Source organism: Schistocerca serialis, chromosome 7, assembly GCF_023864345.2.
Source record: "Schistocerca serialis cubense isolate TAMUIC-IGC-003099 chromosome 7, iqSchSeri2.2, whole genome shotgun sequence".
Classification (NCBI taxonomy): domain Eukaryota; kingdom Metazoa; phylum Arthropoda; class Insecta; order Orthoptera; family Acrididae; genus Schistocerca; species Schistocerca serialis.
Genome location: NC_064644.1, coordinates 452,494,879 through 452,521,449, shown reverse-complemented (window position 1 = coordinate 452,521,449; position 26,571 = coordinate 452,494,879). Strand labels below are relative to the sequence as shown.

The 26,571-nt window shown below is 41.4% G+C and overlaps 1 protein-coding gene across 1 annotated transcript in view; it reads left to right on the top strand.

Moving 5' to 3' along the window:
* Positions 1-26,571, top strand: part of LOC126412138 (regulator of nonsense transcripts 1) — a 119,251-nt gene that overhangs the window by 75,789 nt on the left and 16,891 nt on the right. Inside the window, exons 9-13 of the mRNA XM_050081587.1 lie at positions 2,111-2,394; positions 9,638-9,896; positions 21,527-21,740; positions 22,006-22,232; positions 24,873-25,106. Coding sequence (XP_049937544.1) covers positions 2,111-2,394; positions 9,638-9,896; positions 21,527-21,740; positions 22,006-22,232; positions 24,873-25,106 — 1,218 coding nt within the window. The remainder of the gene's footprint in view (positions 1-2,110; positions 2,395-9,637; positions 9,897-21,526; positions 21,741-22,005; positions 22,233-24,872; positions 25,107-26,571) is intronic.

The following is a 26,571-nucleotide window of genomic DNA, read 5'->3' as shown; positions in this document are numbered from 1 at the left end:
TTTCATAATTTTCAGGACATAGAATTGTGACTAATCTTCAACTAATTGTGCTGGTCGTAGGACGGACACACACACACACACACACACACACACACACACACACACACCAACTTTACATGCATTGCCAAACTGATAGTTCCTTGATGCGTGAGTGCTTGTCCTCTCAAAGTATCTTTCTCAAACAGTGGAAACTGTAGGTTGGAATATCAACACTGTAAGGAAAAGATGGATTGCTACTTACCATAAAGATGCCTTGTTAAATGGCAGAGAGGCACAACTAAAAGACACTTAAACATTAGCTTTCAATCACAGCCTTCATCAGAAAAAGAAAAAAACACACACACACACACACGCACACACACACATACCTCCAAAGTAAAGTTGTGTGGGGAACTATCAGAGCCCTTTGAAATTCGCACAGGTGTCCGACAAGGCGATGGCCTCTCACCTCTCCTTTTCAATCTGGTGTTAGATAAGGTCATAAAAGAATGGGAAACATCACAACAGGGGATAACCTTAGGAAACCTACAGATTAAATGCCTGGCTTTTGCAGACGATTTGGCGATTGTCACGAAAGGTATAAAGGAAACAAAAGACGCTATTGAAAAACTGCACGAAATCGCTTCCAAAACTGGACTACAGATCTCTTACGAAAAGACACAGTTTATGAGCACAAAGAAACTCTCATCTCTGAACACGAAGTATGGCACGATTTACAAAACGGCAAACTTCAAATACCTCGGTGAAACACTACAAATGAGTGGACATAACAGAGACTCAAACGAAGAAAGAAAGACTAAACTGGACAAGGCATACAAAGTAGTGTGGAATCATTACAACAAGAAGTCTATCTCACAAAAACCCAAATTACGCCATTACGACACGGTGGTGCTCCCCGAGGCACTATATGCAGCAGAGACCACACTAATCCTAGGGCATACACGTATCGGACAATTAGAAAAAGTAGAACGGAAAATATTTAAGAAAATATTTGGCGCAAATAACAACAGTGGAATATGGATCAAGAAACCTACAGAGGAACTGTACAAACATACGGAGACAATCACAGAAAAGATTAGAAAACGCAGACTACAATTCTATGGACACCTATACAGAATGCCATCACACAGGCTGACCAAACAGATCTTTGACTGGGTAACCACTAGAAACAACAAATGGGTGGCAGAGGTAGAAAACGACCTGAACCAGCTCAACATAACAGCAGACACAATAAACGACAGAATAAAGTTCAGAAACATCATTAAGAAAAGTAAGCTACATGAGATACAATGCGACAAACGAACAGGCATAAAATGGACCGAAGAACGCAAGCAAAATCACAGCCAGAAGATGAAAGAAATATGGGCAACCAAAAAGGCAATCAAGATGAAGCCGAAGACACAAAGCCGACAAGAAGCATGGACAGAGGACCGGAAACAGAAACACAGCGAGCGAATGAGGGAAGTTTGGGCAGCAAGGAAGGCAGCAAAAGGAACTGGCCATGTAGTTTAGTCCAAATGCGCTCTTTAAGGGCAAAACACCAATAATAATATATATATATATAATTTTTTTTTTTGCTCAAGCAAGCACAACTCAAACATACCTGACCGCTGTCTCCAGCAGCCCAGCCCAACATTCTGGTGTCATCTTTGTGATAAGTAACAATCTATCTTCTCCTTGCATTGTTGTGTCTTCCCATTTAAACTAATTGGGCCATAAAGCTCTTTTGTCTTCAGTTTGATTCAGTACCTCGCCATTAGTTAAACCTGCTCATCTAATAGTCAGCTCTCTTCTGGAGCACTACAAATTTCATGTTTACATTTTTCTTTCCAGTGAAGCTTTTTGGGCTATTGCTAGTCTCTTTGCTCCTGCTGTGATAGTATTCCTTTGGTTTCCTGGTGGTGGTGGTTAAATAATCATTACATATCATTGGCTAGTTCACCTGTAAATGAAACGCCTTATATCAATTCTAAATACATTGAAAGTTAAGTGTGTGTGTGTTTTACCTGATTCCACGTCACTTGTGCTCTCTCTCTCTCTCTCTCTCTCTCTCTCTCTCTCTCTCTCTCTCTCTCATTGTTTGGAATATTCTGTGTGTGTTTTTTTTTAGGTGTATGCTGTGAAGCATGCAGTCCAGCGCCCATTGTCGCTGATTCAGGGACCACCAGGAACTGGCAAGACTGTTACATCAGCAACTATTGTTTACCATCTAGTGAAGCAGAGTGGTGGTTCAGTACTTGTTTGTGCTCCTTCAAACATAGCTGTTGACCAGTTAACTGAGAAGATTCATCAGACTGGCCTGAAAGTTGTTCGTCTTTGTGCAAAATCGCGTGAAGCTATTGATTCCCCTGTCTCCTTTCTCGCTTTGCATAAACAGATACGAATTATGGACAGGTATGATAACAATTTTTTTCATTTAGGAGTAATTTCAGAATTATTTATTAAAATAACTGTCATAAACATCACTCCTGCATTTATAACTGTGCCGTGGTACTTACAAGTTACTTACGACATTAACCATCATTGATGTAATGCACATCCTTAAGAAGATGAACTGTAGTTTTGTTTCATTGTAAATGATTTTATTGCTGCTTAATCTCTCATTAGTGAGTTTACTGTTCTTCAGTAGGCTATTGGGTTACATAGTTCACGACAATATCCATGTTCATTGTGTTAAGCAAACTGCATACTGATGCTGCAACCTTTGTGACTTTCAGGTGGATTTTACTCTCTATACAAGTGAATGCTCATGCCTATGTCTGCTGGACTGGCTCACCAGTACTGTTTCAGGCATTGATCTAAAAACTGCCGAATACTATTAACAATGTTCCTAGCAAAGCTAATACTACGTGCTTAAATACACAGATACAGTTTCTTGTCAGTAAGTTGGGTGGAGTCATTGTATGCAGCTGTTTTATTTCTTTGCAACAATTTCAAGTAAAAGTAATTAATGTGAGACAAATGGTCAGACAATTTTGTTAGTTGAAGCAAAGAAGAATAACTAAAATTGTAAATTTGTATTTTAACATAAAAATGCTTGCACTCAAATCTCTCTGTCTAAAAGTGCCATATGGATTTTGTTTCATAGTAACTTTGTATCTTTCTCTGTCTCTGTGCGCCTGTGCCTGTGGTAGCTTGTATGCGTCCATGCATTTTCATGTAAAGTGGTGATCAAAGAGAGGGCTTCACGGTGGTGTGCTAATACATATAACAACAGTGCCATTAATGAATGTACATCACGTGCCATGCTATTTCAGACCTTATTTTTATTGGAAAAATGGAAGAAACACTACTACTTAAAAGCAGTAATTTTGAGGAAAGATGTTGATAAATTCAGTACACAGAGTGCTGTTGCAGCCATGCATGCTGGCAGAGATAACTTTGAAAAGTGACACATACGTTCTTATTTAACAATAATAAAGTCAGTTAGCAGACTCGAACAACGGTACTATGATAGCACATTGTTACAGTTTCTCGTTACTCAGCTTTGGACTCGGATGATATTAATAATTTCTCAAAGTCCTAGTCCATTAATACTCAGAAATTGATTCTATTTTTACACAGTACAGTTATTAGGTCATGAATATTTATTTGTCGTCTTCTAGTTTGGATTCATTGCTGTTACGATGGGGCAGTTAGGGAGAATTTTATGTGATTTGATGTGGTCCAATCTCAGCAAAATTAGTTGCCCTTTGTAACCTGTGGCATCAGTGCTCCGTCAGTTGTGTGATGTACTTTTGCATTGGTGCTACCTGGATGAAATACCATCCTGCAATGCAAATTAGTCTTTTTTTAAAACAAATAATAGTTATTATTTAGTTTGAATATAACAGAGGGAAACATTCCACATGGGAAAAATATATCTAAAAACAAAGATGATGTGACTTACCAAACGAAAGTGCTAGCATGTCAATAGACACACAAACATACACACAAGATTCAAGCTTTTGCAACCAACGGTTGCTTCGTCAGGAAAGAGGGAAGGAGAGGGAAAGACGAAAGGATGTGGGTTTTAAGAGAGAGGGTAAGGAGTCATTCCAATCCCGGGAGCGGAAATACTTACCTTAGGGGGAAAAAGAACAGGTATACACTCGCGCGCCGAAACTCTTTGCTTTTGCAAATGTCTGCTTGTGTGTGCGCGAATACCTGTCCTTTCTTCCCCCTAAGGTAAGTATTTCCGCTCCCAGGATTGGAATGACTCCTTACCCTCTACCTTAAAACCCACATCCTTTCGTCTTTCCCTCTCCTTCCCTCTTTCCTGACGAAGCAACCGTTGGTTGCGAAAGCTTGAATTTTGTGTGTATGTTTGTGTTTGTGTGTCTATCGACATGCCAGCCCTTTCGTTTGGTAAGTCACATCATATTTGTTTTTATTATAATGGAAGGAAACATTCCACGTGGGAAAAATTATATATAAAAACAAAGATGAGGTTACTTACCAAACAAAAGCGCTGGCAGGTCGATAGACACACAAATAAACACAAACATACACACAAAATTCAAGCTTTCGCAACAAACTGTTGCCTCATCAGGAAAGAGGGAAGGAGAGGGGAAGACGGGAGAAAGTGGGTTTTAAGGGAGAGGGTAAGGAGTCATTCCAATCCCGGGAGCGGAAAGACTTACCTTAGGGGGAAAAAAGGACAGGTATACACTCGTACACACGCACATATCCATCCACACATACAGACACAAGCAGACATATTTAAAGACAAAGAGTTTGGGCAGAGATGTCAGTCGAGGCAGAAGTGTAGAGGCAAAGAAGTTGTTGAAAGACAGGTGAGGTATGAGTGGCGGCAACTTGAAATTAGCGGAGATTGAGGCCTGGCAGATGACGAGAAGAGAGGATATACTGAAGGGCAAGTTCCCATCTCCGGAGTTCGGATAGGTTGGTGTTGGTGGGAAGTATCCAGATAACCCGGACGGTGTAACACTGTGCCAAGATGTGCTGGCTGTGCACCAAGGCATGTTTAGCCACAGGGTGATCCTCATTACCAACAAACACTGTCTGCCTGTGTCCATTCATGCGAATGGACAGTTTGTTGCTGGTCATTCCCACATAGAATGCATCACAGTGTAGGCAGGTCAGTTGGTAAATCACGTGGGTGCTTTCACACGTGGCTCTGCCTCTGATCGTGTACACCTTCCGGGTTACAGGACTGGAGTAGGTGGTGGTGGGAGGGTGCATGGGACAGGTTTTGCATCGGGGGCGGTTACAAGGATAGGAGCCAGAGGGTAGGGAAGGTGGTTTGGGGATTTCATAGGGATGAACTAACAGGTTACGAAGGTTAGGTGGACGGCGGAAAGACACTCTTGGCGGAGTGGGGAGGATTTCATGAAGGATGGATCTCATTTCAGGGCAGGATTTGAGGAAGTCGTATCCCTGCTGGAGAGCCACATTCAGAGTCTGGTCCAGTCCCGGAAAGTATCCTGTCACAAGTGGGGCACTTTTGTGGTTCTTCTGTGGGGGATTCTGGGTTTGAGGGGACGAGGAAGTGGCTCTGGTTAATTGCTTCTGTACCAGGTCGGGAGGGTAGTTGCGGGATGCGAAAGCTGTTTTCAGGTTGTTGGTGTAATGATTCAGGGATTCCGGACTGGAGCAGATTCGTTTGCCACGAAGACCTAGGCTGTAGGGAAGGGACCGTTTGATGTGGAATGGGTGGCAGCTGTCATAATGGAGGTTGTTGCTTGTTGGTGGGTTTGATGTGGACGGACGTGTGAAGTTGGCTATTGGACAGGTGGAGGTCAACGTCAAGGAAAGTGGCATGGGATTTGGAGTAGGACCAGGTGAAACTGATGGAACCAAAGGAGTTGAGGTTGGAGAGGAAATTCTGGAGTTCTTCTTCACTGTGAGTCCAGATCATGAAGATGTCATCAATAAATCTGTACCAAACTTTGGGTTGGCAGACTTGGGTAACCAAGAAGGCTTCCTCTAAGCGACCCATGAATAGGTTGGCGTACGAGGGGGCCATCCTGGTGCCCATGGCTGTTCTCTTTAATTGTTGGTATGTCTGGCCCTCAAAAGTGACGAAGTTGTGGGTCAGGATGAAGCTGGCTAAGGTGATGAGGAAAGAGGTTTTAGGTAGGGTGGCAGGTGATCGGCGTGAAAGGAAATGCTCCATCGCAGCGAGGCCCTGGACGTGCGGAATATTTGTGTATAAGGACGTGGCATCAATGGTTACAAGGATGGTTTCCGGGGGTAACAGATTGGGTAAGGATTCCAGGCGTTCAAGGAAGTGGTTGGTGTCCTTGATGAAGGATGGGAGACTGCATGTAATGGGTTGAAGGTGTTGATCTACGTAGGCAGAGATACGTTCTGTGGGGGCTTGGTAACCAGCTACAATGGGGCGGCCGGGATGATTGGGTTTGTGGATTTTAGGTAGAAGGTAGGGGTGCGGGGTGTCGGTGGGGTCAGGAGGTTGATGGAGTCAGGTGAAAGGTTTTGCAGGGGGCGTAAGGTTCTGAGGATTCCTTGAAGCTCCGCCTGGACATCGGGAATGGGGTTACCTTGTCAAACTTTGTATGTGGTGTTGTCTGAAAGCTGACGCAGTCCCTCAGCCACATACTCCCGACGATCAAGTACCACGGTCGTGGAACCCTTGTCCGCCGGAAGAATGACGATGGATCGGTCAGCCTTCAGATCACGGATAGCCTGGGCTTCAGCAGTGGTGATGTTGGGTGTAGGATTAAGGTTTTTTAAGAAGGATTGAGATGCAAGGCTGGAAGTCAGAAATTCCTGGAAGGTTTGGAGAGGGTGATTTTGAGGAAGAGGAGGTGGGTCCCGCTGTGATGGAGGTCGGAACTGTTCCAGGCAGGGTTCAATTTGGATGGTGTCTTGAGGAGTCGGATCATTAGGAGTAGGATTAGGATCATTTTTCTTCGTGGCAAAGTGATACTTCCAGCAGAGAGTACGAGTGTACTCTCTGCTGGAAGTATCACTTTGCCACGAAGAAAAATGATCCTAATCCTACTCCTAATGATCCGACTCCTCAAGACACCATCCAAATTGAACCCTGCCTGGAACAGTTCCGACCTCCGTCACAGCGGGACCCACCTCCTCTTCCTCAAAATCACCCTCTCCAAACCTTCCAGGAATTTCTGACTTCCAGCCTTGCATCTCAATCCTTCTTAAAAAACCTTAATCCTACACCCAACATCACCACTGCTGAAGCCCAGGCTATCCGTGATCTGAAGGCTGACCGATCCATCGTCATTCTTCCGGCGGACAAGGGTTCCACGACCGTGGTACTTGATCGTCGGGAGTATGTGGCTGAGGGACTGCGTCAGCTTTCAGACAACACCACATACAAAGTTTGACAAGGTAACCCCATTCCCGATGTCCAGGCGGAGCTTCAAGGAATCCTCAGAACCTTACGCCCCCTGCAAAACCTTTCACCTGACTCCATCAACCTCCTGACCCCACCGACACCCCGCACCCCTACCTTCTACCTAAAATCCACAAACCCAATCATCCCGGCCGCCCCATTGTAGCTGGTTACCAAGCCCCCACAGAACGTATCTCTGCCTACGTAGATCAATACCTTCAACCCATTACATGCAGTCTCCCATCCTTCATCAAGGACACCTACCACTTCCTTGAACGCCTGGAATCCTTACCCAATCTGTTACCCCCGGAAACCATCCTTGTAACCATTGATGCCACGTCCTTATACACAAATATTCCGCACGTCCAGGGCCTCGCTGCGATGGAGCATTTCCTTTCACGCCGATCACCTGCCACCCTACCTAAAACCTCTTTCCTCATCACCTTAGCCAGCTTCATCCTGACCCACAACTTCTTCACTTTTGAGGGCCAGACATACCAACAATTAAAGGGAACAGCCATGGGCACCAGGATGGCCCCCTCGTACGCCAACCTATTCATGGGTCGCTTAGAGGAAGCCTTCTTGGTTACCCAAGTCTGCCAACCCAAAGTTTGGTACAGATTTATTGATGACATCTTCATGATCTGGACTCACAGTGAAGAAGAACTCCAGAATTTCCTCTCCAACCTCAACTCCTTTGGTTCCATCAGTTTCACCCGGTCCTACTCCAAATCCCATGCCACTTTCCTTGACGTTGACCTCCACCTGTCCAATGGCCAACTTCACACGTCCGTCCACATCAAACCCACCAACAAGCAACAGTACCTCCATTATGACAGCTGCCACCCATTCCACATCAAACGGTCCCTTCCCTACAGCCTAGGTCTTCGTGGCAAACGAATCTGCTCCAGTCCGGAATCCCTGAATCATTACACCAACAACCTGAAAACAGCTTTCGCATCCCGCAACTACCCTCCCGACCTGGTACAGAAGCAATTAACCAGAGCCACTTCCTCGTCCCCTCAAACCCAGAATCCCCCACAGAAGAACCACAAAAGTGCCCCACTTGTGACAGGATACTTTCCGGGACTGGACCAGACTCTGAATGTGGCTCTCCAGCAGGGATACGACTTCCTCAAATCCTGCCCTGAAATGAGATCCATCCTTCATGAAATCCTCCCCACTCCGCCAAGAGTGTCTTTCCGCCGTCCACCTAACCTTCGTAACCTGTTAGTTCATCCCTATGAAATCCCCAAACCACCTTCCCTACCCTCTGGCTCCTATCCTTGTAACCGCCCCCGATGCAAAACCTGTCCCATGCACCCTCCCACCACCACCTACTCCAGTCCCGTAACCCGGAAGGTGTACACGATCAGAGGCAGAGCCACGTGTGAAAGCACCCACGTGATTTACCAACTGACCTGCCTACACTGTGATGCATTCTATGTGGGAATGACCAGCAACAAACTGTCCATTCGCATGAATGGACACAGGCAGACAGTGTTTGTTGGTAATGAGGATCACCCTGTGGCTAAACATGCCTTGGTGCACAGCCAGCACATCTTGGCACAGTGTTACACCGTCCGGGTTATCTGGATACTTCCCACCAACACCAACCTATCCGAACTCCGGAGATGGGAACTTGCCCTTCAGTATATCCTCTCTTCTCGTCATCCGCCAGGCCTCAATCTCCGCTAATTTCAAGTTGCCGCCACTCATACCTCACCTGTCTTTCAACAACTTCTTTGCCTCTACACTTCTGCCTCGACTGACATCTCTGCCCAAACTCTTTGTCTTTAAATATGTCTGCTTGTGTCTGTATGTGTGGATGGATATGTGCGTGTGTACGAGTGTATACCTGTCCTTTTTTCCCCCTAAGGTAAGTCTTTCCGCTCCCGGGATTGGAATGACTCCTTACCCTCTCCCTTAAAACCCACTTCCTTTCGTCTTCCCCTCTCCTTCCCTCTTTCCTGATGAGGCAACAGTTTGTTGCGAAAGCTTGAATTTTGTGTGTATGTTTGTGTTTATTTGTGTGTGTATCGACCTGCCAGCGCTTTTGTTTGGTAAGTCACCTCATCTTTGTTTTTATACATATTTGTTTTTAGATTTATTATTTAGTTTGTTGCTTCAGGTGCAACTTCACGAAGAAATTTGTCACTGCTAACCGTGCCAGATTTCTTATGCTTGTGAGATACTGATGTATGCAAGTGACCAATATTTATTTGTGTCTTTGTGACCAGAATGCATTTTTGTTCTTCATGTTAAATGCTGAAATCAATTTAATTTGTAATGAAGTTGTGCGTCATCTATTTACAGCAATACGGAACTGCAGAAGCTGCAGCAGTTGAAAGATGAGACAGGTGAACTGTCCTCTGTAGATGAGAAAAGGTACCGCATGCTGAAGAAAGCTGCTGAGAAAGAGCTTTTGGAGGCTGCAGATGTTATCTGTTGTACCTGTGTGGGTGCAGGTGACCCACGCTTACAACGCTTAAAATTTCATTCAATTCTTATTGATGAAAGTATGCAAGCAACAGAACCGGAGTGCATGGTTCCAGTTGTACTAGGAGCGAAACAGGTAAATCGTAAATTGTGATTTTGTGTGTGTGTGTGTGTGTGTGTGTGTGTGTGTGTGTGTGTGTGTGTGTGGTGGGGGGGGGGGGTCGATGGTGCATGTGTGTTTGTGTTTAATAGTTTCCGCAACAAAATTGTCTCGAAATCTGACAGAAAATCCAGAGAGATTAGTGTCATAAGTAAAGTACACAAGCAGCAACACACAATTGATATCTTCACTGCACAATAGCAGTGGTAATGTTACAGACAAGTCTCACTAAAGCAGTGTTATGAAACACGATTTTACGATATTCCTTCATCAAAGAATATGAAGTAAATGTGCCAGAATTAAAATTGAAGATAACTGCCAACATTAGTAACTTAGAAGTAGACACCCTTGGTGTAGCAAAGCAGCTTAAATCGCTTGACAAAGGCAAGTCCTCTGGTCCAGATTGTATACCAGTTAGTTTTACTACAGTGTGTGCCTATACAATTGCAAATACTTAGCACTCATATTCAGCCACTCGCTCGACAGAAGATCCATACCCAAAGATGAAAGTTGTGTATGTCAAACGAATACTCCAGAAAGGAAATAAGAGTAATCCACTGAATTACAGACCCATATCACTGATTCTGATTTTCAGAAGGATTTTCCAACATATGCTGTGCTTGAACATAATGAGTTACTGCAAAGAAAATGCCCTGTTAACAAATAATCAACACAGATTCAGACAATACCATTCTTGTGAAACAAAAGTAACGAGTGCTATTGACGGGGGATCTCAGTTGGATTTCATATTCGTAGATTTCCAGAAGGCTTCTGATACCATTTCTCACAAATGACTTCTAATCAAATTGTATTGTCTTTGTTGGGCAACTGTAATCTCTATTTCCTCTCTGAAAGATCACAGTTTGTAGTGACTGATGGAGAGTCATTGATTAAAACAGAAGCTCTATCAGGTGTTCCCCAAGTACACTGTGTGATCAAAAGTATCCGGACATCTGGTTGAAAATGACTTAAAAGTTCGTGGCGCCCTCCATCAGTAATGCTGTAATTCAGTATGGTGTTGGCCTACCCTTAGCGTTGACGACGGCTTCCACTCTCGCAAGCATACATTCATTCATGTGCTGGAAGGTTTCTTGGGGAATGGCGGCCCATTCTTCATTCAGTGCTGCACTGAGGAGAGGTATTGATGTCAGCCAGTGAGACCTGGCATGAAGTCGGCATTCAAAAACATCCCAAAGGTGTTCTATAGGATTCAGGTCAGGACTCTGTGAAAGCTAGTCCATTACAGGGATGTTATTGTCTTATAACCACTCCACCACAGGCCGTGCATTATGAACAGGTGCTTGACAGTGTTCAAATATGCATCGCCATCCCCAAATTGTTCTTAAACAGTGGGAAGCAAGAAGGTGCTTAAAACATGAAGTAGGCCTGTGCTGTGATAGTGCCACACAAAACAACAAGGAGTGCAAGCCCCCTCCATGAAAAACACAACCACACCATAACACCACTGCCTCCGAATTTTACTGTTGGCACTACACTCACTGGCAGATGACATTCACTGGGCATTCGCCATACCTACACCCTGCCATTAGATAGCGACGTTGTGTACCGTGATTCGTCACTCCACACAACGTTTTCCCACTGTTCAATCATCCAATGTTTATCCTCCTTACAGTAAGCGAGGCGTCGTTTGGCATTTACCGGCGTGGTGTGTGGCTTATGAGCAGCTGCTTGACCATGAAATTCAAGTTTTCTCACCTCCTGCCTAACTGTCATAGTACGTCCAGTGTATCCTGATGCAGTTTGGAATTCCTGTGTGATGGTGTGTTTAGACGTCTGCATATTACACGTTATGACCCTCTTCAGCTGTTGCCGGTCTTTGTCAGTCAACAGCCGAGGTTGGCCTGTACGCTTCTGTGCTGGTGTGTCCCTTCACATTTCCACTTCACTGTCATGTCAGAAACAGTGGACCTAGGGATGTTTAAGAGTGGGGAAGTCTAGTGTACAGACGTGTGACACAAGTGACACCCACTCACCTGACCACATTCGAAGTCCATGAGTTCTGCAGTGTGCCCCATTCTGCTTTCTCACGATGTCTAATGACTACAGAGGTCGCTGATACGGAGTACCTGGCAGTAGGTGGCAGCCCAATGCACCTAATATGAAAAAAATGTTTTTTTTGGCCATGTCTGGATACTTTTGATCACATGGTGTAAGTATTACAGGGCCTCTGGTATTGTTAATCTACATAAATGATTTATGAGATAGTCTGAGCATCCCTCTTAGATGGTTTTCAGAAGACGCTGCTATTTACTGTCTAGTAAAGTCATCAGAAGATCAGAATCTATTGCAGTATGACTTAGACAAGATACATGTATGGTGTGAAAAGTGGTAGTTGATTCTGAATAATGAAACGTGATGTCATCCACATGAGAAATAAATGATTCAGTTAAATTTCAGTTACAAAGTAAATTACACTAAACTAAAGGCAGTCAATTCAACTAAATATGTAGGGATTACGATTACAAATCATTTAAATTGGATTGACCCCATAGATAATTTTGTTGGGGGGTGGGAGGGAGGACAAACAAAACAAAGAGTGTGTTTTATTGGCAGAACACTTAGCAGATGCAACAGGTCTGTTAAAAGGACTGCCTACACTAAGCTTATCCATCCTCTTCTGGAGTATTGCTGTGCAGTGTGGGATCCATATCGGATAGGATTGATGGAGGACATGGAAAAAGTTTAGAGAAGAGTAGCTTTTGTTGTATGACTGCAAAAGGGGGGAGGGGGGTGTCGTTCATGTGATATGCAAGTTGGGGAGACAGTCATTAAAACTAAGGCATTTTTTGTTGCAGTGAGTTCTTTATAGGGAGAAACGATCATTATAATAAATGAGAAATCAGAGCTCACCAGGAAATATTTAAGTGTTTGCTGTTAGATAGTGAAATGGTAGAGAGGGAGTCTGGAGGTGGTTTGATGAAACACATTGCCAGACACTGTGCGCTCTTTTATATCTTGATAGAGATAATTAGTGGATTATTAATCACCTCTACCATTGTTTATGAAGTTGTTTTTCAGATTAAATTGGGTTGTATGTATGTTTAAGAAAAATATTAATTCAGAAACAATGGTTTATCTTACTGTATTCACATTTGAGGAGCTTCATCGCCTGCTGCAAATGCTAGAATTGTTTCTCCAAAAAGGCAGCAACCCTTTCCCTTCTCTATGATTGTGTCTATGGGGTTCTTCTCTGTTTTGCTGGTGCCTTCACAGACCAAAGTTAATGTCCACACTTCGTCTACAAAGAAATGTCCAGTGCTTGGTCTCCCCACTCATGTCCCTCCCCTCATGTAGCCACTGATGGGCCACATTGGAGTGCCCGCTCTTGACTCAGTACTTCCCAGGTCTGGAGCAGCTGAATCACACTCTTCACCAGGCTTTCAGTCACTTGTCTTCATTCACTGAAATGAAAAGTACCCGCCCCACTATCCTCCCCATCCCTCCCGCAGCAGCAATCTACCTTCCACCCATCTAACCTACAGTATGTTTGTCTATCCATATTCATCGCAGCTCCAATCTCTTGCCCTGTAGCTCACAGCCCTGTGGAAGACCTATATGCAAGACATGTCCCATATATCCTCCTCCTGCCAGCTACTGAAGTCCTGCCACAGGTATGCCCCCCCCCCCCCTCCCGGGAATTTTTTAGAATTCTGGGAATTTTTCATTGTTGTATTTTTCAGTTAAGTTTTTGTAATTTTGACTGGTAAGAACTGAAACTATAACAAATAATTTTATTTTAGCATGCTACTGCAGAATAATACTGCAGCAATAAAACATAAATGAGGGAAAGAAAACAAAAATAAATTTAATTTGCAAAGGAAATGCAAAATTTCCAAAAACAAAACATAATGCACACACGTGCGTCTGCCAACACCGGAATGTGTCAGAGGCTTTAGGACTAAGACTATGCAATACTTCATAACAGCAAACTGCTTCCCATGACCGTGACGTCACAATCGTTTACATTAGGTTTGTTTGAGCATTTGCCAGCGGGCTAGTGTGCATCTGCAGTTCAGTCGTGTACGAGCAGAACCTGCTCCCACTTATGGCTACGTGAAGTACGGCTGTTAACTGTGTCAGCAGTAGCAACTAGCAGCCAGACACTAGCTGGAAAAATTCTTCTGGCGAGCCCAAGCTGCCAGATTCACACATGCGCAGAGCCGTCTAAGTTGCAATGGAGAGGGCGGTAGTCTCCACATGACCCGTGTTTAGGTTTAGTAATTTTGCTGTTTCTTCTTTGTTTACAACCCTCACATCATATGAAAACAAAATGGATTTCTGTGGCTAAGAGCTAGCAAGTGAATTAAAATACATTGAATATAATAGAGGGAAACATTCCACGTGGGAAAAATTATATATAAAAACAAAGATGAGGTGACTTACCGAACGAAGGCGCTGGCAGGTCGATAGACACACAAACAAACACAAACATACACACAAAATTCAAGCTTTCGCAACAAACTGTTGCCTCATCAGGAACGAGGGAAGGAGAGGGAAAGACGAAAGGAAGTGGGTTTTAAGGGAGAGTGTAAGGAGTCATTCCAATCCCGGGAGCGGAAAGACTTACCTTAGGGAGAAAAAAGGACAGGTATACACTCGCGCGCGCGCACACACATATCCATCCACACATATCCATCCACACATATCCATCCACACATATCCATCCACACATATCCATCCACACATACAGACACAAGCAGACATATTTAAAGATATTGGTCTTTAAATATGTCTGCTTGTGTCTGTATGTGTGGATGGATGGATGGATGTGTGTGTGTGTGTGTGTGTGTGTGTGTGTGTGTGTGTGTGTGTGTGTGTGTGTGTGTGTGTGTGTGGCACGCGCGCGCGAGTGTATACCTGTCCTTTTTTCCCCCTAAGGTAAGTCTTTCCGCTCCCGAGATTGGAATGACTCCTTACCCTCTCCCTTAAAACCCACTTCTTTTCGTCTTTCCCTCTCCTTCCCACGTTCCTGATGAGGCAACAGTTTGTTGCGAAAGCTTGAATTTTGTGTGTATGTTTGTGTTTGTTTGTGTGTCTATCGACCTGCCAGCGCCTTCGTTCGGTAAGTCACCTCATCTTTGTGAATGTATTTTAAATAAAAACATACTTATGAAAGGCTAAAATACGTTATTAGTTTTAGTTTCCTGGTTTTATTTTATTTCCAGTTTTTTGGCATTCAAACATTAATTGCCTTGCAGAACACTGAAGTTATTATTGTCGATTTGCTGAAGAAATTTGGCTTTTATTAATCTTTTCTGCAGAGGCAGTCAATTTTTTTGAAACAAACTTAGAAGAATTTTGAGCCCAGATGTTTATGTATTATTTAAAATTTTACTGGCTCATTTGTGTGATGTATATTCAAGTATAACACGTGCAAGAAAGACCAGTATTATATGTGAGCGTTTAGCTTTTCTAGTAGCCACACGTGTATATTAATTTAAACCATTAACTTTTCCGATTTGTGTGTTTGTGCCAGTGAACAGTGATGTTGGTTGCTGTTGGTGGACTACGTCGCATGTTCTATGCTCTGAATATCTGCTATCATCGACTGGTGAGATCATGTGACATCAGCTGTGGTTGGCTAACTAAAGCACATCACAATTTCGATTTCAGTGCTTCGGAAACTAACGTGCTGTGGTTGGTGAATTCTGATATCAGAATTTTCGTAATATGAAAATATGCAGCGTATATTTTGCTGCAAATCAAAGATATTTTCAAAATGCGCTTTGTGTGTGTGTGTGTGTGTGTGTGTGTGTGTGTGTGTGTGTGTTCATAGTTTTCTAAAGTGCTGGAAGTTCTACGGCAGTGTATAAAGCCTTAACCATTCAAAGGGTTGATAAGTTTTACAGTTCCGAGAGAACGTACTCTGTCACTTAACACAGAAAAGTGTATTTTTAACCGTGAAAAAATATGGAAATTTTTTTTCCTTGTCCACATATACACCCTGTCACTGCAATTGAGCAGTTTCTTCAAGGGTTGGACCTCCCTTTCTAAATTCTGTTTCTGTAGTGTTAGCCATCTGGGGAAGAACTCCCTCCCTAGTGCCTCTGGTGTGAATCATGCTGCGCTGGAAGCTGTGGCTGTTCGGACCCATTTAGACTTTGGAGTAATGATATGCAATCTCTATCTCCTTCCATACTGGCCTCCTACACTTCCTGCTCTTCTTACCCTCCTTAAACAGCTCCCTCCCCCCCTTCTTTCCATTTGGGAATTTTAATGCCCATAACCCTCTGTGGGGTGGTACTGAGACCGCTGACTGGGGCAGGATTGTTGGAGACCTGCTGGCAGGGCTTGATCTCTGCCTCTTAAACACTGGAGCCCCCACACACTTTAGTGTGGCACATTGCACATTCCTAGCTATTGATCATTCCATCTGTAGACCTGAATTCCTCCCGTGTGATCATTGGCAGCCCATTGAGGAGTTGGAGTTGCAGGATGCCCTCTTGCCTCTTCTACTCTGAACTGGCAATGGCTTTGCGGGTTTCTTGGTCCACTCAAGCCCTCATCCTACCTGCTCTTTTGCTCTTCTTCCCCCTTGTTCTGCCTTTGTTTTCTATGCTTGTCTCACGCAGTCCACATCGCTAGTCTCATGGTTGTTGTTTGGTGGGGTGTCACTGGTAAGTGGCGGGAGGTATGTTTCACATCGCACTTTTTGCTTTTGAAGCCCTCTGTTGCTCCCTGGATATGACACCTTGCCCATCTTTATTACTTTCCCCTCTTTCTTCTTCCTTGTTTCTTTCTCTACAGTTTGTTAACCTTCAGTGGACCTTTTGTGCATTAGGCCCATCTTTGTTATTCAGTTTTGTTGGCTTGCCTGTTCCAAGTAGGAGGGACTGATGACCTCGTAGTTTCGTCTCTTCAGTCATTAAACCTACCAACTAACCACTGAAAGGACTGCAAATTTATCTGTTATGACCATTTGTGTTTATAGTATTACAACACAAAAATTGATTATACTTCAACGGTGGGAAGTATTCTTATTTTCAGGTTTTTAATTTTAAGTATACCTGTGCTGTTTTTGTGAATGCAGACAAAATAATTATTTTACTTTTGAGCATGGGAAACTTATTTTTGTCATGATTCTCTTCTGTTTTTTATGTTACTTACATTGTCCTATTAGAATAGTATATACAGTGGAATCTCATTATCATGGTTTTTTGAAAGGACCGCAGATTTTGAACATTGTGGGCGGGAAAATGTAATACCTAAAAATACACAATTTACTATGATTTTTTTTTTTTTTTTTTTTTTTTTTTTTTTTTGGTCAGTGAGAAGTGGAATTAAGGGTACCATGTCAGGGGATTTGAGGTAATATGAGATCTCTTAGTGCCACACTTGCTGCCATGCTAACTCAAATATGTAATAATTCAAAATGCGTGTTTCGGAGAACGGATTTGGAATATCGTATCTGGATACTTTCAAAATTATGCTGTAGAAACGAGGACCAAAAATACATTAAAAATGGAGACATTAGCTGTACACTATTGCCATCAGTCAATTGGAATGCGGAAATGTCATGTGACATCAGAGAGTAACTTCCAGTGCCCAGAATGCAAACCTGGCATGTGATGTTTATTGAAGAAGTATCATTCATTTAGTGTCTTCCTCGTGAATCACTTCTGGTAATTGAGTAGGATGTACCATTTCAACAAACTATCGGTATATCACGCATCTTAGACAAACTACACTACAAAACAGTAACATACAGTACATAGTCCTGTCTTTACAGAGGTTTCAAAAACATGTCAACAGCTGATGCTTCTTTTTTCTTAATTTTAATGTTGTATTAGCAGTTAGTTTATACACAGAGCTTAGCTGGATCCATTGTGTCAGTAGTTTTTGATATTGTAGTTCAACCTCATCTTCACTTTTTCTTATTTCACTGTCACCTATTCATGCAGGACTTCATAAAGTGTCATTGACTGACAGATGGCAAAACATTCGTCACACTCAACATACACATCGAAGCTTAGGTATTCATTGTTCTCTTTCTGTGCCATTATTTGCTGCCATTGATCAGCTGCAATTTCTTAATGTTCTAACTTGTCTTCTACAAGTACCTGCCTACCTGGCAAATATTTGTCAACTATAGTTCTTACATGAGGTTGATTATATTGGCGAAACTAGTAATTCAGACCTGTGATGCATAACATTCTAGCTTTCCTTGTAAAATATTTGCTTCTTTAAATGCCAGGAACACAGCTGAATGTCGTTCATATTGTCATATTTTGAGTCTTTGTGCAGAAATCTTCCATCCACCTGGCAGAGTGCATAATTTGGGTCCATTGATTAGCAATGTTGGTCATGCCCATATGGGTGCTTTATTGTTGACACGCGAGCTGGCAAACCCATCATTACTCAGGCACTCATTCTGCCAATTTTTATTGTAATTGAAAATAACAAATTAAATGTGTTTGTGGTGAAGGCAAAAAATTTCGTTTCCGTGGATTTCTGAAACCATCTTTGAAATTATGAAACAGTCATACAAAGAAATATGCATAATGTACAAATGTACAAGTATAGTATACAAATTAAGAGACAAGATCATGGACAGTTTCTGTGTGCTGGGCGCAGCTGCTTCATGTGTCTACAACATGATGATATAAATGTGTCTATGGCAACACCTCTTCATATACCTATAGATGGTTACTGTATCTGCTTACAGGGATTTGTGCTTCACAGGTGAAAGCTGTCAAAAGTGCTGCCAGGTGTCAGGAATTTCCTTAATTTGACTCAGCTTAAGAATATCTTAGTAGTAAGGAATAAATTTATTAAAACTTCATGCATGATGCAGCAATTTTTCATGCATTTGTGAGTTTTAGCATCATATCTCTTGAACTGCGTGTCGTACTATGATGTAATTGTCTAGGTATAATAAGCGGTGTATGTGAATACTGTCTGCAAAGTATGTTGCAAATGGAGTTACACTAGACGCTCACTAATCTGGCACTCAGTAGTCTGGCCTCTCAGTAATCCAGCGCACATCCAAAAACACATACACGATGAATTATCGTGTGCAACAATGCTTTATATACTGTATTTGAAATTGTAGCTTTCTTTACAGTTTGGAATCATGTCTTCTAAAAGAAAATGCGTTACGCTAGACCTCAAGCAGAAACATGAAATTTTGGTTAAGTTAAATTGAGGTTCTTAGCAGAAAGCCATTGCTGGACGAGCAACTATTTATGACATCAAAAAGATAGATGATGATATTTGACAGTAGTCAACGGAAATGGATAGTCAGTTGGGAAAACTGAAGGTTGTGCGAAAGAGTGAGAATGGAGAACTGGGCGTAGCTGTTTATAGATTGTTCATACAACAACACAGTAAAGGAATTCCAGTCAGTGGCCCGATTATAAAGGAAAAAGCAGCTGCCTTTAACAAACTGCTTGGCGGTAGTAACTTGTTTGCAGTGAGCGAAGGTTGGATATCAAACTGGAAAAAACAACACGGCATTTGGCAACTGACAGTCATGGGGGAAAGTCGCTCAGCTATCGATAAGAATGCTGACGAGTTTGTAAGCAAGATACGGAAAATAATTTAACTGCTGATGCCTTGTATAATGCTGATGAAACAGGACTCTTTTAGAAGATGCTTCCTTCAAAAACATAAGCTGTCAAGAACGAGAAGGAAGCTCGCGGTTACAAGCAACAGAAGCAGCGCTTCACATTAATGGCGTGTTATAATACAAATGGTATTCATAAACTACCGCTTAGGGTGGTTGGAAAATCCCAACATACATGTTGTTTTCAACATACTGATATAAATACTCGACCAGTGCAGTATTGCGCTCAGAAGAAAGTGTGGATGGACAGACAAATATTCTCTCTGTGTTTCCATGAAACGTTTCCACTGGAGTGAGAAAAGAGCTAAAGAAGAAAAAGCTTCCACTGAAAGCTATCCTTATAATTGACAGTGCCCTCCGTCATCCTTCACACGTTTCTCTAAGTCTGATGGTACACATGTACAAGCACTCTTTGTCCCACCCAGTGTGACAGATCTAATACAGCCCTTGGACCAGGAATTTTGGAATCAATTAAACATCATTATCGACATTCACTTCTCGTCTCCTTGCTGAACAGAAGTGAAAATGATTCTATTGGGACTATGCTGAAGACCTGGAAAGCAATTAATATATGTGATACCGTTTCCCATGCAGCCGAAGCACGGGAGAAAGTGGAGAGAGCTACATAATAAAGAGCTGGAGAAAATGGTGGCCATCTATTGATGCCAAGTTGAACACCCAGTAGTGAGTGACAGCAATGAGCCAGTCAATTCAGAATTATCAATTACTTTGTACACTGACATGTTTCACAACCGTCCAGGAGGAGAACAAATTGATGATGAAGATGTGACCAAGTGGTTGAATGAGGATAACTGTGATACAGACCAAACTTGAACAGATGGAGAAATAATCAAAAGCGTGCAAGAAAGTAATGATGAAAGTGATGAAGAGGACACAGGAGGAGTGAGCAGGAAGATAACTCACACTGCTGGCGCTCAAGCTGCCGAGGTCTTCCTGGAGTACATTATGCAAGAACTAGATATGTGTAGTGCTGATGTAATGCTTGTAAAGTGCTTGCATGATAAAGCATGCCACCGCCGTGTATCATCATTAGGGACATGTTTCATAGTTAGTGATGAGACTGTATAATTATGTACAGTATACACTTGAGGAATAAGTTTTCTTTGAAAATTAATGAATTTTTGATTTTATAAAGTATATCCTCTATGTTTTAAAATGTATCCTTTGTTTTAATAAAGTACAGTACACTATATCCCCTATGTTCTCAAAATAAATGAATAAAATAAATTTCAGACGCCCAATAATCCAGCACTTCTGCTAATCCGGCACCCATATGTGCCAGGAATGGCTGGATTAGCGAGAGTAGTACCTGTAGTACCAAAGGTTTAATAAATTTAAACATCAAACATGATACGGCATAACTGGAAATCGGTTACTTTATCTGTATTTATGTACTGGAAATGGTTTATTAAAATTGTCAATAGTAATCCATATTGTTAAAAGTAGCAACAAGAGAGAGATTATTATGCTATGTCATATGTTGAGCCAGCATTCTTGTCTATATTTTCATTTATTTGATTTATGACAAATGTGAAGTTCTCGTCTAGCAGAATGTTTGCTCTGTAATAAATCCTATTACTAAATACGATATTTTTTTAAAATTTTTAGCCATTTGATATTTGGCAGACTACTTCCAAATTGTGGAATTCTGGAAATTAACACATTGCCCATTGAATTATTCGAAAAATACAAGAGCTATATGTTCAGCAGAATTCCATTTACTTCAAATGGCTATCAAAAATGAGATTAAAGCATATTTAGTCACATTTCCTCTGGGCATTTTCACTAATTTCCAGGAGATTGTGCCTGGTAATACCTGAGTGCATATGTTTATAATTTCAGTTGCTGCTCACAGTAGCGTAGCTGTTTTTCAGTTAAAAACAACAGAATTAAGAATTTTTGCGTTTAAAATATTAGGAGTAAAAACTGACACACAGACAACTGAAACTGCTACTTAAGAATGTCAGGGTGATAATAGGTGAATTTGTTTCTTTTGTAGCTAATTCTTGTTGGTGATCACTGCCAGTTGGGCCCAGTGGTTATGTGCAAAAAAGCTGCACGTGCCGGATTGTCGCAGTCATTGTTTGAACGTTTGGTTGTATTGGGGATCCGCCCATTCAGGCTTGAGGTGCAGTATAGAATGCATCCAGAATTATCCAAATTTCCTTCAAATTTTTTCTATGAAGGCTCACTGCAGAATGGAGTGTGTGCAGGTTAGTAAATTTTCACGAATGAACATTTTCATTATAATTACGTTTACAAATACAAGCATTTAACAATAACTGAAAGTTGAAAGTTTGTATATCATACTTACCAGTATTCCATTTAGTGAGGATACAGTTAAAAGATTGGTTGAGATTCAATGTCAGTTCAAGAAATAATGTCAGTGCTGATTGGTAATTTGCGTTTAAAGACTCAAGATTCGCATCCGTAGCGCAGTTAATAGAAATATACTAAAAATATGTAACTATTTTTCAGATGAACGTAAATTGACAAAAATTGAATTTCCATGGCCACAGCCAGACAAGCCAATGTTTTTTTATGTAACTCAAGGCCAAGAAGAAATCGCAGGCTCTGGAACATCATATTTAAATCGCACAGAAGCAGCAAATGTTGAAAAAATTACAACTAGATTTTTGAGGTGTGGAGTCAAGCCTGAGCAGATTGGTGTCATAACACCATATGAGGGACAACGAGCGTACTTGGTGAGTCTTTGAAATGACAAATGGAATACAGTGGTTTCTTTTTTTGGAGGGGGGGATATTGTACTGAGAAAAGTGCAGTTATCACGGTGGAAGAGATGTGAATATCTGACTTAAAATGCCAATTGTTCCATCACTTAAGGAATTTATTACTAGGTAGCTTTTATGTGAATTTCTTATTCATATTAGAAAGCTGTGCAAATATGCTTAAAATTGCTTTTTTGAAATTAAGAATTAAATGAAAATTTTTGTAGGCAAAAGTAGTGTGTTGTTTGTGATTAATTTCAGCAGTTGACTGTTTCTTCTGTGCTAACTTCTCATAGTATTTGTTCTGTGTAAATTCCTTGCTGATGTAACACAAGGAATAAAGAAGCATGCAAAAAATTACGTGGATCTTTTTCGGATCGTGTGTCATAGCCTACTGTTCGATGGGACGCAAATTATGCTCATAATGTACCTAGCTATTTCTAAGTATGACAGTGGCAGATCATCTAGAGTGTTTTTTTACAATAAAGTTTTAATGGAATAGTTTCACAACATTGGTTTTAGTGTGTGTGTGTGTGTGTGTGGCCAGCTATCACACCAGATTTCCTGATATATAACACAAATACACAGACATTCATGATGCTGACAGAAAGAAGTGATAGGAATGAGTGTTATCCACTGATTGACTAAAAGAAGTTACAAGAGATAGTACAAGTTACTACAGAGGTGAAACTTCCCAGCAACTTTAAACTACATGCTAGGGCAAGAGACGCACTGAGGATCTTTGTCTGAGCTACCCAAGTTTGACTCTCAACCCATCCTCAGAGCTTTACTTCTGCCAGTAACTTATCTTCTACTTTCCAAACATGCCGGATAAAGCCAAAGGTCCCAAATTTGAGTCTCAGCCTGACACACAGTTTTCGTCTGCCAGGAAGTTCCATCCAAGTGCACTCTCTACTGCAGAGTGAAAACTTCATTTTACTACAGAAGTGTTGATCGTATGAATGCGGGTGGCAGATTATCACAGAGATTTTAGTTATACATTAGCTTGCCTGGGACCGAAGAATTTTGAATTGGAAGACATATTTTAAAATGGCAAAATGCTGTTTTGTGGTCATAACATTACATCATAGTTCGTAACACTGTAGGGTGAAAATTCAAATAATGTAGATGACCTATTGGTTCCAGTAATAATTTGGTTTAAGGAAAATACAGTTATTTGGGAAGTTAAAAAAGTTCTCAGTACTGTTTATCACAGTGAATACCTCCTTGGTGGACTACCTATTTACGAGTTAAGTTGCCCCATTTGAAATTCTGTTAAATTAGCGAGTTCTTCAAGGGCTTAGTTGAATGAAGAACAGTGTTAACTGCTTCATAAATATTATTACACCAAAATTTAAGTATATTATTGTAATCAACTGACAGAATACTGTGAACGGAATAATAAATTAATGAGGAATTGTATGTTCATAGGATATTGATAATTTTGGTTGTATGTAGTATAGCCATAGTATGTCAACTCATACACTGTTGAAATAAAAATCGGAAAAAAATATTGCTTGGCAGGAGTAGAACATTAGTACGTCGCATAAGTTCCAGCTGTCTTTGTTTCATGTTGTTTGGTATGTTGTGCATGTGGGACATGGACCATGTTGTTTAATTTACAGTGTTTAGTGCAAAGCATCCTTTAACTCGCACATTGAATGAGATACATGGATGATTTGTGATATCACTGTATAACATCGACTTTCATTGTGATTCGCATGACTGGCCAATCCCCATCTGGGCATCCAGATGTAGCTGTTCAGTGATTTCTGTAATGATTAATGCAAATGCCAGGATGGTTCCTTTGGAAGGACACCGACAATTTCCTGCCCTAACCTGAGCTTAGGCTCCATCTCTGATGACCTCAATGTTGACAGGATGTTAAACTCTCATGTCTCTTCCACCACTTGTTCCTTGTGATCTGAAGATATAACTTTTTCTTCTTGATTATATTCAGTGAGATCTGTTTGGTAGCTCCATGCATGATCCATTTCCTGGACTGTAGCAGAATGTGTAGGCCAAAATATTGAGGTGTGCATGTGGTACTCTACATCATATATTTATGTGAGCTCTTGCAAGGCGCAAATGTTCTGGTTTTTCATAAAATAGTCGCCGTAGAACTACAGCATACCAGCTTCACATAGAGGAGACTGATTATACTATGTCATTAACACAATTTAATGGCAATACACAACTTATCAAAGCCATTATGCCGACAAGCCGTGTCATAGGGGATGCAGCAATGAGAGTTACTGTGGCAGTCAGCTGTTGCCTGCCTGACCTGTATGGCTGCTGAACTAGGATTATGCTCACGCCTTTGAGCAGAAGCCATTTCAAAATTCAAAGAAAAGAGAGTAGAACTTAATGTTTAAGATGTGGTATAAAATTTTTTATTTGTTACTTCTAGTTTATAAATGGAATGAGATTAGTTAATTTAGTTTACACTTTAATGTATTATAATGTATATGTTCATCAAATGTTTGAAACCTCCCTCCGCACTCCCAAATTTTCGTAATTTTTTTGTTGCAGATTCTAGAATGTAAACTTTCAGTAGTATGCTGATTCTGAAGAAATGGTTTATTCATTATATCTTAAAAGTTGCCTGTATTTCAGGTGCAGTACATGCAGTATCAGGGCTCATTGCATGCGAAGCTCTACCAGGAAATAGAAGTTGCTAGTGTAGATGCTTTCCAGGGTAGGGAAAAGGATCTGATCATCATGTCCTGTGTGCGTTCTAATGAACATCAAGGAATTGGATTCTTAAATGACCCAAGAAGACTGAATGTTGCACTCACACGTGCAAAATATGGGATTATAATCGTTGGCAACCCAAAAGTGCTATCAAAGGTGAGTCTGAATTAATCCAGAATAGACCGATCACTGACAGTATGTTCAACGCGATAGAAGTTCGGTACAATTCAAATAATGTTCTTGGAAGATCACACATAGCCCATTTACCCATGTTTACGCAGTCTTGAGACTGCGCAGGTAAACAGAAAACCACAGATAATCTGATATGTCACATATGAAAACTTACTGCTTTACTTACAGATTACTTGCCAGAAACTAACAACTTACTTCAAAAAATTACACTTAAAACACAATGTAGTTTGTATCACTTGTTTTCAGTACAGTTTTTGGATATGTTTATTTTTTCTGTTCCTGCTCAAATCCTGGTTCGTATAGCTATTTAACCACTCGGGGAAGTTTTTATCATCTTCACAACCATAGATTTGTTTCATGACAGTGGGCTGATGGAGCAACAGTATTGTATTCCTCAGTGCTGTGTATTTCAAGTCACTTTCAGCAGTGAGAGTTGCAATTCTCTCCCATGATCAAGCTGCTGATATGTCCATGTTGCTCCAAGTCTTAAAACCCCTGTTGACTGCTTTGAACTCATTCAGGTAATTCCAGAAACTGAGGACGTCTGAACCTTCTTGCTCAAGCTGTTTTGTAAGGTTCGACCAGAAATGAATCACACCAAAGTTCCTTGACTGTACGAGTTCCACAACACAAGGAGGGAGGTATCTCACAGTAATTATCCCATTATCTGAAATGAGCACTACTTCTGCAGACAAAGTGCATTGTATATGAAAGAACAGCATATGCCGATAAACATGTCTCCTCCAAATATGTATACATAGCAGGAACAAACATAGAACAGAACCAGTCTCTTAAAGTTGTACTGTCTATCAAGGCTCCTTTGTGATGGGTATAATAAAGTGGTAAGTTCATTATACATTTGAACGAACACAGTTCATTAGATTTACCAGGACAGTGTATTTTCAGTTTGTGTTCACCATTTGAATTTGAACAGCAAAGAACATTCAGCCTTTCTTTCTAGGCTATTGTATGGTAACATGTGCTTCAGTCTGAGTGTGTTGTAATTTGTGGGCACACCCTTGCAGTCCAGTCCAGTTTCACCCGTGTTGTAACTCTGTTTCTCGAGAAAATCTTTGTTTGCTGTAACTGAGAAGGATTCATCGGAGAAAGCATTATCGGTCTCTTTTTAGCACTAAGTTTCTCTCTCTGAGTTGCAATGTCTCAAACTCCATAGCCATCCATCCAGGTAAAGTGTTAAAAGTTCCCTTCTACATTCAGTGTTTTATGAAACTCTGCTGCTTTCTATATTAATTTGAGATGTGAATGGGAACTCCTAAAGAAACCACAAGGGCAGAGCTTCACGTAGCTCTGTGTAAATGGAAGTTTTCAAGCACTTGCACCGTACTGGGCTGGATTGCCTGCCAGGGTGGTTAAAAAAATTAACAACTTTCTGTATTTTTCTTCAGTCGTTTCAATCATTACAATAACA